Source organism: Gymnoscopelus braueri (assembly GCF_963280865.1).
Source record: "Gymnoscopelus braueri genome assembly, chromosome: 8".
Taxonomy (NCBI): domain Eukaryota; kingdom Metazoa; phylum Chordata; class Actinopteri; order Myctophiformes; family Myctophidae; genus Gymnoscopelus; species Gymnoscopelus braueri.
In genome coordinates this window covers 29,422,462-29,434,978 of record NC_137609.1, presented here as the reverse complement: position 1 = coordinate 29,434,978, position 12,517 = coordinate 29,422,462, and the positions used below count along the sequence as shown (strand labels likewise).

General features: G+C 44.0%; 1 protein-coding gene across 3 annotated transcripts in view; it reads right to left on the bottom strand.

Annotated features, from left to right (window-relative positions):
• The window catches only part of larp1 (La ribonucleoprotein 1, translational regulator), a 62,296-nt gene extending 59,653 nt beyond the window's left edge, over window positions 1–2,643 (bottom strand). For all 3 annotated transcript variants that reach the window (XM_080435608.1, XM_080435609.1, XM_080435607.1), the window contains exon 1: window positions 1,891–2,643. In XM_080435608.1, the coding sequence (XP_080291734.1) occupies window positions 1,891–2,350 (460 nt within the window). In that variant the 5' untranslated portion in view covers window positions 2,351–2,643. The remainder of the gene's footprint in view (window positions 1–1,890) is intronic.
• Between the last annotated feature and the right edge of the window lie 9,874 nt (window positions 2,644–12,517).

Here is a 12,517-nt window from a genome sequence, read left to right as displayed (position 1 = left end):
GGAGGGGGTATACAATATATGCATGCACCCATACATCCACCCATCCAGACTATAGAGTACACACTGTGCTGCATGTGTGTGGGGGGAAGGGGTCGTCAGCATTCACAGAACGACAGAAGCCCCGAAGCAGCGTTGTTTACCCATGTCTCTCTGTCAGCCCAATGCAGCAGCACAACACCTGGCTTAACAAAAACACAGCCAAATCATGTGTGGCCGGTTAAAATGACACGCCAACACACAGGACGGAACAAATGCCGATGTGTCAGCGTTTGCACGGTCACACTGGGTGATAAACACATGGCTGAGAGACAAGGGACCACGTTGCCTTGACACACAAGAGGAGAGAGGAACCCTGGGAGCTGCAGCAGCCAGGTCTCCTCCCTGTGAACAAACATCCATATATTCATGTCCATACGGAGTGGCTTTCTGTCTTTTTGGCATCTGACCTTCCCGTGACACGACACATTAACATTGATATTTGCAAGTGAATAGTAGTTCTGAACATACATCCTGGAATAGCTGGAAGCTAACATCCATTAGTAGCATTATCATGCGGCGGCTGAAGCCATTATGCACACATGATCTCTCTCTCTCACACACACACACACACACACACACACACACACACACAGGCTTGGCTAGCGTTAGCGAGCTAGCTCCCTAGCTAACCGCTAGCTAGGCTGTGTCCTGGGCTAACAATCATTACACTGCGTGTTGTTGACAGTCATGGATCAAAGACTCGCTTGTTTTCCTGCTATTTAGGAAACACTCGCCGACATAAGATCACCAGTGGCAGAACATTTTGATCACATCAATGTTCACATTAAGCAGCTGGCTCAAGGGGAACACGTGGAGAGAACACGTGACGACCCACAACAAAATGTGCTGGGGATTTAAGACTTCAAATAGGGACAAATGCTGATCGATAACTCCTGGGTTTTATGCGATTATTCGACACTGGGAGACATCACACCATTCTCACCAGCCCTTAAAAGTGGAGGACTGTGGAGTTTGGCTCTTTACAGTGGGAATCGCCCTGAAACCTGATGGCAGTCTGGTCCTGCTAAAGCTAAAGGGCTTCACATCTGACTAGGCCCAGACAGGGACATGGTGGTAGACCTGTGTCTGAATGCAATAATGCATTCAATTAATTCTATATGCATCGCATGCCATGGTAGTCAATTCATCTCCGCCGATCTTCAAACACATCGACGATGTGCACTTAAAGAAAACGTGGACCCAGCTGCACATTATGTACAGAACTCACTGGCTGAGTTTAAACCCCCCCAGAATGACCACTGCACGCCACGGTGACTTGGCTTAAAACACCCCGACCATCAACACAAATCATCACATCTGTTCTGTGACATATCTTCTTTAACAACATGGTGTAAAAAAAAACTTTACTAAAAAAATACCAGGTCCACGAGTAACCAAATCTTGTCCAGCCCTGACAGACCACAATTTAAAAAAACCAAGGCACGAATCCCGAGTTCAGACTGAACCCCAAATACATACAACTTGTGTGTTATAACACAATTATAGACACACAAAAATTATATCATAACATTTTGCATACAGTGTAAAAACGTTTTGCATGGCAACTCCACTTCCACGGGGACATTCAGCCCCATGTTGGCAGTCAGTCCACAGTCAGTGAGATGAACCAGGAATAGCAAGGGGCCCTTTACTCTAAATATAAACCAACACACTACTAGCCCCCCTACAGCAATACATGGAGAGACAACAAGACAGTAGTAGTAACAGTACTGCTGGGTGTCGCTCGCCGAAAAAACAGATCGGATCTGTAAGATGACAATGTCAGTTTGCAGATCTTGCTCTTTTTTTCGGCGAGCGACGGCGTCGTGCTTTGACGATGGGGGTACAAACCATGATGTGTCGCTTGTCCGTTCACGCTGACCACGGTGGGCACCACCGCGTTGTTGTTCATCTTCTTCGTCCACGGGTTCACCTTGGGCGGGGGGGCCTCGGTAAATTCCTTTTTGTTATTATTGGTAGTAGTGCCACTTTTATCCTCCGACGTCTCCTTCTTGTTGTTGTTGTTCTTGTTGTTGGAAGAACCACCGCCAGAACCTCCTTGCTGGTCCAGGCTGTCCTTGTTGTTCTTCGCCTGGTTGTTGCTCTCCTCCTTCGCCTGTTTTGTTCCACCACCACCCAGGTTGTCGGCGGTGTTGTCTCCTTCCTTGGCGTCGACACTAGCGGCACCCATCTGCTGCTTCTTCGTTGTCGGCCCTTTATTATTACTATCCAAGCGCTCCTCTTCACCGCCACCACCTCCGTGGATCGTCTTGGAGATCAGGAGAGGAGCCTGCTCCACCTGAGTGGCCATTTCCCCCTTTTTTGCTCCTTCAACGAGACACACGGTCGTCCACCCCCCCAAATTCTAGGCAATTCGATACCTAATTCGATGGAAGTGTGTTTCCGCGGAATAAAAGTCGTCCCTGTCGCTTCTCCACTCCACCCCTAGACCAAAAGAGCTTCAGTCTAAGATGCAGAGTGGGAGAAATGCCGAGTTAAAACATATAAAAACGAGCGTTGCGAGACGAGCTTCTCTGTCCAAAATTACAACCTTAGCTTCACACACCACCACCGCTACCAGGCAGCAACATGGATGATCCCCACCACGCGATACGAAGGGGTCGGGAGCGCGCACGTACGGTGGTAAAGGGGGGGAGTGACCACGTTAAGGGCCGGGGACGCGCAAAACAAACAGAGACGTAGTGGTCAGGGTTGCCATGTCCGCTTATTATAAACGACTTTGGGCTTGTTTGTCTGTGCAGTCGCTTGTAAGTATGGGTTTGTTTGATTGAATACTTTATTAGCAGTTTGCAAAAAAAGGCACAGAAAAGTACAGTTCAAGCACTGTACTTTCCTGTGCATTTTATTTTGCAAACTGCTAATAAAGTATTCAATCAATCAATCAATCAATCAATCCATTGGGGTCCTGCTGTGTACTGAGAAGGGTAGCTGCGGGTTGGGTGCATTTTTTTGGGCTAGTTTGTAAAGTGTAGTTGCTTATTTGGGCTTGTTAACTAATGTTGTTTAAGCCAGTGGCTCTCAAACATTTTCATGTCAAGGACCCCCAAATTATGTATTTGTAGACCCAACCTTCTGAAAACATTTTGTGCCAGAGACCCACATACAAGATTTTGTGGATTTGAAAATATTCCTACATTTTCACATTTTTTCAAGATTTTTCCTTTGAAAATAGCAGATCTACAAGACCACAACGTGTTGCATCGCAATGCGATGTGAGCTTGTAGATTTGCTATTTTCAAATAGCTAAGTCGCTTCTTTGGGCTTGTTTTCATTTCTCTAGCACAATCTGGCAACGCTGGTAGTGGCGCTGAGAGAAACGGCCTCGCCCCTCTGAAGGGAAGAAACGCGTTGGGTTTGTAAAAAATCCACCATTCCAAAAGTCAAACACGTGTCCATGATGGGGCTACACGTGTGTCCCAATGCTCGAAATGCACTTTAATGGGCCATTTTAAATATATATATATATTTGACACATCATTAGTAGAACATCAAGTGTGTGTGTGTGTGTGTGTGTGTGTGTGTGTGTGTGTGTGTGTGTGTGTGTGTGTGTGTGTGTGTGTGAGAGATGATAGCCAACATGTCATTCAGATGTTAAGGATACAGTATTTTCATGTGGCTGATTATATAACAGATTGTTCAGGTCAAAGTTAGAAATGTGTGCCACTTGAGAATTGAGAGAAAGTAAGCCTTGTGTGTGACTGTGAGTGTGAGAGAGAAGAGAGAGAGAGAGAGAGGGGGGGGAGGGCGCATGTGTGTGGTGGGGGCGTTGTCTGCTGGAGGAAGCTGGTGGTAAATGAAAGGTCATAGTTGTAGCAGTTCGACTCTTGTAACACATTTTTTTACAGGAGGAGCACAAGAGGTTCATAGTTGAAATACACTACTTTAAAAATAATAATTTTAATGTTTTTGTTCTTCAAATGTCAAATGTTCAAATGTCAAATGTTATAAAATGGTAGACTATTTAGGCATAGAACTTATAGCATACTGATTTCAAATTCCAGGCTATAAATGGCAGACTCAGCTGTATGACTCCACACATAAGTGGTCTGACATGCAGCATACAAATGTCCTTTAAACTGGCCTGATAAAGAACACATTACAGCTGCTGTTTATAACCGACTGAACATTAGACTTGGGCAATGTTTCGATCATTGGGATCTTATTCATACAGACGTTTATTCTTTTTACAGTAAAATTAAGCTTTTTATGTTCAGCATGTGAATGAGTTGGGTGTGCACATTCTATCCTCAGATCTATAGAGTACAGAAGTCCTGACGTCACTCGTTCATCCCCTGGTCCGTAAAGTAATTTCTCTATGGAGAATAACATTGGGTCATCTTAGAATCGTCTCATATAAGAATTGTGTTCCAAAAATAAACAAACTGTCTCGGCGATATTGTCAGGGAGGTGGCTCTGTATCGTTTATGATAGTCAGTCACTTATATTTGATACAGTCTGTTCCTGGCGAAAATTTTGTGTGTGTGTGTTTGTTTAGTTTTTCCTCAAAAAATGCTTTAATTGCAAGTATAAACACTGTTTCTTTGTTTTGATTATAGGACAGGGATCTAATCATGAGAACACCCTGTCTTACATTCCTATGTGAGTCTTGCATAGCTATTTATACATATAAGGAAGTCAACAAATCACAGTTTTTTTTTATCATATCCATTAATCAACTATAATATATCTACAAATAGACAACATGGGGACATGCAGGATACAAAAGAGTGTATGCACCTCGACTGGGATGCTATATTCATATATGCTGTCAGATGAAATCTTGCCATTTCACAGTCAACCTTTCTGGAAGCACATTTTTACTTTTTTTAATTTGATTTATAAACATGCATTTGTGAATATACAGTAAGTAATGGGTTTTGAATGAGTTTCACAGGCCCATGATTTATTACATTTGTGAAATTCATAAAGAAGCATGCAGAAACACTGTGTTCTTAAAGAGGTTGTGCTACAACACGTCATCCATAGGAGAACAAGTTGTTATTGTTGATAATAATATATTTTTATATTTGCCAAGGATATTTGGGATATTTGCCAAGTGTATTTGCACACCTGGAACTCTCTGCATTTACCCATCGTAACTAGGAACAGCGGGTGCTATTTTTAACAGTGCTCACCGTCTACCCGGTGAATATCTTGGAAGTCTCTGAAGTGTCTTGCTCAGGGACACTTCGACACGAAGCCTGGAGGAGCAGAGGGTCGAACCGGCAACCTTCCAATGCCCAGAAGGCCTCTTTATCCCCTGAGCTACGTCTACCCCACTCTTTAACATATGTTAACTTGTGTCAATATTTGTTGGTGTTATATCACTTGCAACGGTTAGTTTTCCTAAACTAGATACATAATTATTATTTAACCATATATACTCAGTTGACCAGTGTACCCAAGGCGATAATTGTTTGCGTAGGAGGCGAGACGCGGCTTGTGATGGGCTGAAACGGGGTAGGGAGCGCTCCGCTGTGTTCACTTGGACAGCGTGCGAGGCGATGTAGACATGTCGGAGGTACCAAAAGTAGGGGGACGAGGATTTACGATTCTGTCCTTATCGGAACATAACTCGGGCGGCGCTGAGTTGGCTGAAGCAGGCTTCGCAAAGTTCGGCACGCGACTCGCTCGCTTTAGCTCGCTCGGCGGTGCCTCTCGTGGCTCAAGTCTGCTTCAGACGGCGCGCCTCCGTCACCTCCGCCGAAAACAAGCGCTCCCTTACGTCTCGCCTCCTACGGAAATAATAATAGCGTACCCCAGGGGTCTATAGTTGCCCTGCTTTTATCCCTCTACACTAAATATCGTTGCAGAAAATAGCAAGTCTACAAGCTCACAACATATCGTGCTGCAATACATCGAGAGCTTGTAGATCGGCAATTTTCGACAAATGTTTGCCCCAGATTAGGGAAGCTAGGGTTCAAGTGGTTACGACTGGGGAGTTACAATAATTTTCAAATGACAACAAATGCCAATTTCCTATTCCTTATGCTTCCTATCTAGAGTATACATATAGAGCCCATCAGGAGTTACGTAATCAGGCAATAATCCTCCAGATGCATTACCACAAGATAACCTACTTTGTCATTAATTCACTGTCATTATACAGTATGATTCTATAATACATTTTATTATAGAATCTCAAAAAGACAATATTAGCACTGCAGAACAGGAGACTATAAGAATAATCGACTTTAGCTCCCCGTGATTAAAGAAAATAGTCCTCTGTCCTAAGCAGGCACGCCGATTTATGTGCACGGCCGTGGGGGCTCAACTCGAGCCGCAATAGCCCCGCCCCCCCGCCGCGAGCCGTTTCTCTGTCTGGGCTATTGTTCTAGGTGTCAACGGCGCGTTAACACCTATCTGCGCCCCGCTATAGTAATGGTAATAGTAATGGTACTGTAAGTTTGAGCCTGACATCTGAGATTCATGAGGGGGCTGACCAATTGAGTGTGGGGGCGCTGGACCCGACGCCCCCACGTCATCGGCGCCCCTGGTCCTAAGGAACATCACATGACCTGCCTACATCTCCAAGACCAGCCAATTAGTTCATGCTGTGGCCTCGGCATAATTCACTGTCAGTTGCCCATAGCCGAGCGGATGCCCTGAATGCTTATGACTATACAGAAATAACAGAATTATTCCTTCATCGATTTGTCATCACAAGTCGTTTGTCAAGACATACTATAAAAGTCTGGGGCGTAGCATCATAAACATAATCTGTGTTTGAATGAAAGGGTTGTGTAGTCCTTGTGTAAACATGGTGCAGTACGGTCAGTGTAATGTGAAATGTGTGAGTGTATGTATGAGAAAGAAACAAAAAAAGAAATAAATAGTAATCATCAGGCATCATATAAAAAATATAAAGGAGACAAATGTAGTGATTGCTATGCCTGATTTAGACTTAGTTTTGCCTGTGTCAAGCACCAACAATCTACAAGCTCACAACATGCCGCAGTGCAACACGTTGTGAGCTTGTAGATCGGCTATTTTTGGTGGGTGACACCAGTGCACAACTAAGTATAACTCATGCTTTTACAATAAGTATAGGAGAAAGACGGTCACAAGAAAGCGAGAGCTGACACTGGAGCTGACCTTGGCATTCCTCTGACACGTGGCCATGGAACTCTCTTTACTGTACTTCCTGTTTAACATGCACACACCCACATGTACTGCACACACCCCCTACAACCCTTCCACATACCTGTGCAGAGGTGTAAAGGGTGGAGCTGTCATTACTGCTGCATAGAAGGCTGACAGGCTAAGATGAAGTATTAGAGCCCACATGTTTCTACAGTTACCCCATGCAGTCTATTACTTGTACTACTTAAAGCGTATAGAGTAGGCAGAATCAGACAGTGTATTTTTAAACCTGCTGGGTTTATGGTTTCAAATACAATGTGTACAATTGGACTAAAGGGTTTAGTGCTAACAAAATGGTTCTCCAAATGTAAAAAGGCCCTCCTCTTTCTTTAGGTTGTTAATATGGAACTGTCAACCGCCTATTATAGTGGGATAGCTTAACAAGATAATCGAAACGAAGCGGATAAAAGCGCCACATTTTTTATGAGGCTTCTTTAGGACCTACTGATGGATTCTAGCCTTGGGTGCCAAACTTTATTTTGAAAAGTATCCATACAATTATCCATATCAATATTCATAAAAAAAAACAGGCCGATTCACTTTTTGGCCTATAACTCTTGAACCGTAGGTCATAGCATCAAAAATATTTTTTCCCTGGACTCCTTGGATCATGACGCAACTTCCCATATAGGCCCTTTTCCGATTTCACGCAATTTTTCGTTATCTTCAAAACACATATTTTGCTATTACTCTTACAAATTAAATCCAAAATTCACACAAATCGGCACACACTGTGTCTTTGGTCATGTGATGTAGATGTATCAGTCCGATTTCTCATATTCCCGTCAGATTGGCTACGATTGGCTTCTAAAATTTGTGGGAGGGTCCGTTTGGCAAAAAATGGCACAAATCATGAACACGGCCTCCTATCTTAGCCTGGTATCCAGCCTGCTTCGCTACGTTCGGCGGACTTTATTTTCTCTCTTCGCTTCTCAGTCTGGAAAGCCTCCTATCTCCAAGGGAGGCTGGACATGGCATAAGGTAGGAATCAAACCGTGCCTTCTGATTGGTCTGTGGTGTGGGGTGGGACAAAAAAAACAGTGTGATCGTTGTGATTCGTCATTCGTTTGAACAACATCCAATCAGCAACGACGTTGCCCAACGTAACATATGTAGTTCCAGTGTAGTTCTGCAAAACGAGTCAATAGGGTGCTCTCCAGACTGAGAAGCGAAGAGAGAAAAAAAAGTCAGCCGAACGTAGCGAAGCAGGCTGGATCCCAGGCTACTCCTATCTGCCCAAATTCGTATCATTGATGGGCCACTAATAAACACAGAGCCAATGCTATTTCACTTCCACCCATAGGGGGCGCAACTAATTCTACAAATATCACTGTTTTTGCACCAAATTAAGTACAAATTGTCTTGTGAGTCAAACATTTGCAATTGCAAAGTGGTGAACAGTCCAAATTTGATTTGCCACATTTGCAGGTGGAACAGTCCCCTTTACAAGAGCATTTGATCAGCTCTCTGCATGCTCTGGAGACTTCTGGAATTGTCATCCAAACTGGCACCCATGCCTCCGATTCCTTGGTCCATCCATATTCATGTGGGGAAGGAATAACTTGTTCTGTTTGTAGGCTGGTCGCCCAGATACCTGCTTGATAAACTGCCCACTTAACATGCTGAAGTAGTGCATCTTGGGTGGGTGGCAGTTTCTCCATCGACCTATTCCCATGACAGAAGAGATCTTTTCTAGTCTGGTTGATGGAGATCAAAGGACTGGATTTGTCATACAGGATAACTGTCAGTCTCTCAAGCTTCTGGAACTGCTGACTGTCAACATTCAGCAGCTGGAAGGGATGTTTGGCCAGACTGACAAGTATCTCTGTGACATCATCATAGGCTTGCCAGGCATGCCAAGCTGACTTTTTGCCCTTACTGTGGAAAGCAGATGTTGTGTCACAACCTGAGAATGCATGGAACATAGGCAGAGCACAAGATTTTGGCTCCCCCAGAGATTTACACATGATGTTGATGTGGTAAAATCTGTATTTTTTTGCCCATACCAAAAGCCACCCAGATGTCAGCCAAAGATTGAATCGAAACTAAATCATGGAACAAGCCTGCAAGGATCACTATGACATCAGTGTCCACAGTACGCACTAGGATCGTTTTTGCTCCTTGCTCCAGTGCATGCCGTACATGAACTAGAATCCTGGTGTCTGCCTCTTCATGATTGCAACAGGTCATGGTACTACTGGAACCAAAAGACGACACAGCTTGCCCTGATGTGAGATACACAGCTTTGGATGGTGGCCAGTTGAACTTTTCAGTTCTGGAAGTCAAAAAGGCAAACAGCTCCCTCTTATTTGTTGGGTCACGAAGAAAATCCATCCAATTGCCTGGTAGCTTTGTCTGACCTGACACTTTCCTGCAAACACCTTGTCCTCTCTTTTCGCAGATGGACTCCTTCAAACTATCTGGGATATATGTGTCCCATACAACATCCAACCGCTTGGTTTCCTACAGCTGCTTCAGCATATAAAAGGAATGAAAACGTCATCTGCATACTCATCAAATGCTTTTTCTTTGAAGCCAATTACAGGCAAACAGTATGGAATATCAAAAGCCTGTTGGACGGTCATTGTCACATGACTCACAAGACCATTTGTATTTAATTTGGTGCAAAAACAGTGAAATTTGTAGAATTTGTGGCGCCCCCTATGGGTGGAAGTGAAATCGCATTGGATCTGCGTTTATTAGTGGCCCCTCAATGATAAACATTTGGGACAGATAGGATGCTGTGTTCATGATTTATGCCATTTTTGCCAAACGGATACTCCCACAAATTGCAGAAGCCAATCGTAGCCAATCCGAAGGGAATATGAAAAATCTGACTGATAAATCTTGATCACATGCCCAAAGACAAAGAGTGTGTGCCTATTTGTGTGAGTTTTGGACCAAATTTGTAGGAGTAATAGCAAAATATGTGTTTTGAAGATAACGCAAAATGGCGGAAAATCTTGAAATCGGAAATGGGCGGGACCTATATGGGAAGTTGCGTCATGATCCAAGGAGTCCAGGGAAAAAAAGAGTTTTGATCATAGACATATAAAGGTAGACGCCTCCTCTGGCTCTGAAGCGTCGGCATCTCGGACGCACTTCCGCTTCCTCTATGCTTCCGGCAGGAAGCTGGAAACTTCCGTGTGCGTCACAGAAGGGGGCGTTCGGTAGGCCATTCAGAGGCAGGTGGGGTGGGTCTTTTCTTAAGAGGCAGCCGCGCAGCAACTAGTCAGTTAGACGCGCTGTGATTGGCCAGTAGTTAACGTGATGTGATTGGTCTGCCCCCCGGAAGAGCCTTGTATTGAGAGACCAGTCGTTACAATGAACTGCAGAGGCCAATGAGGTATCTAGGTTTCTATATCTATGGTTTTGATGCTATGATATGGTTCAAGAGTTATAGGCCAAAAAGTGAATCGGCCTGTTTTTTGTATGGATATTGATATGGATAATTGTATGGATACTTTTCAAAATAAAGTTTGGTACCCAAGGCTAGAATCCATCAGTAGGTCCTAAAGAAGCCTCATAAAAAATGTGGCACTTTTATCCGCTTCGTTTCAATAATGTAAAAAAATGGGGTTAAGCTTCTAGTGTTGCCAGATTCTGGAAACAAGCATCCAGTGTTAACTCGTTCGCCATTGACGGTGGCCTCGCAGGAAATTTCAACGCACGTTTGACTATCATGAGACTCCACAATGACTAGGAGTAGAGAGAAAAACAACTTTGCCTCGGTTATAATAGACGAATCTCCCTGACCCACGCGCTCCCATTCTGACAACGGAGGGGGTTTAAAAAATGACGACACGGGAATCTATGGAAAAAAAGAACGCTACTTTGCAGGCGGTCGGTGAGTAACGAGACATCAAAGAGAACACTTCATTTGTCCGGTATTCTCCTTTAATGGAGCCAGTGAAACTAGTCTGTAGTTGTGGCAGCTGACAGAATTGCACAATATAATTGGTAATGCTAAACCTCACTAAAACTGTAATGAGCATGCAATAGTCCCAACAGTGTCTGGGTTGAGGGTGGGGTGGGTACAGCTCCTCTGTTGTTTTGTGTCTGCAGTATCTACAGTACATTATCTGTTGTTTCCCTATGAAATTGAGGCAGATCAGTGCTGCATGACATGCTATGTATTCATTATGTGGTTTAATAAAAACACTTAATGAAAAAGGGAGGGGTCTACAGATTCTGCAGTGAATCATTTGGACAGATCTGGATTAGACATGTCAAAGGGTCAAATATAGTCCTGGTTGGAACAGTTAACAGGGATCCATCGATTCTGTGATTCCGCTGCAGTAACAGCAAATATTCTTCTGTCAGATGTTGGTCACAATGGCATTAACATGAAATTACAAATCATCTAATTAATAGTAGCCTAATTTCCCTACAAACTACAGACCATTTTAGGCCTCAAGTTTTGCAATCATTGCAGTAAATTTGGAAAAGGGGCAGTAGAGTAGACCAGACTGAAACAGACTCGCTGGTGTAACTCATCTAAATGCCTTAGTAGAGTAAGACCCGTCTGAAACAGACTCGCTGGTCTTCACTTATCTAAATGCCTCTAGTCGTTTCACCACCAGCTCACATGACAGTCAGCCCTGTAGCCTCCCTGTTGACAAAACCTATATTCAAATGTCACTGTCTTGCCCAGGGTTTGATTTGTAAGAAACTAAGGGAGGACATTTTCTTAAGCACTTACTTAAGCCCTATATACGTCTTTGTGCAAATCGTGAAAATAGCGTATCTACATGCTCACAACGCGTCGCAAAAAAATATTTGAAAACTTGTGACAAATTTGCCCAAAATAGGGATACCAACATTTTCTGTTGTAACATTTAGTTATTTTGAGGGCATTTTCAAGCCTTTACTTGATAGCTACAGTGGAGATAGACAGGAAAGGGCAGGAGAGGGAGATGGGGAAGAGAAAGTAGAAAAGGCCTCAGGTCAGGCTCAACCGAGGCCTAAGGACTAAAGCTAGCTCTCCACCGCACCGACGTCAGGGGCGGAAGGCGTTGCAAATCGTCATTTGCCGACAACCGTCGGGTCGGGACTTCTAGTCGAACGTAGATCGCCGACTGAACTTGCTCTGTCGGGTCCCGACAGGCATTCAGGCAAGAGCCCGTCGATAGCTGCGGGGTAGTGAAGAGGGGGGAGAGTGTTTTTTGTTTTGGTCCAAACTGAGGGCTCCAGTGTTGCCAGATTCTGTGAGTGAAACAAGCGACCAGGTCTATGAAAACAAGCCAAAAGAAGCGACCAGTTTTACCACTTGAGCCCTATTATCAGATATTTTCAAAAAGTATCTTGAAAGTAA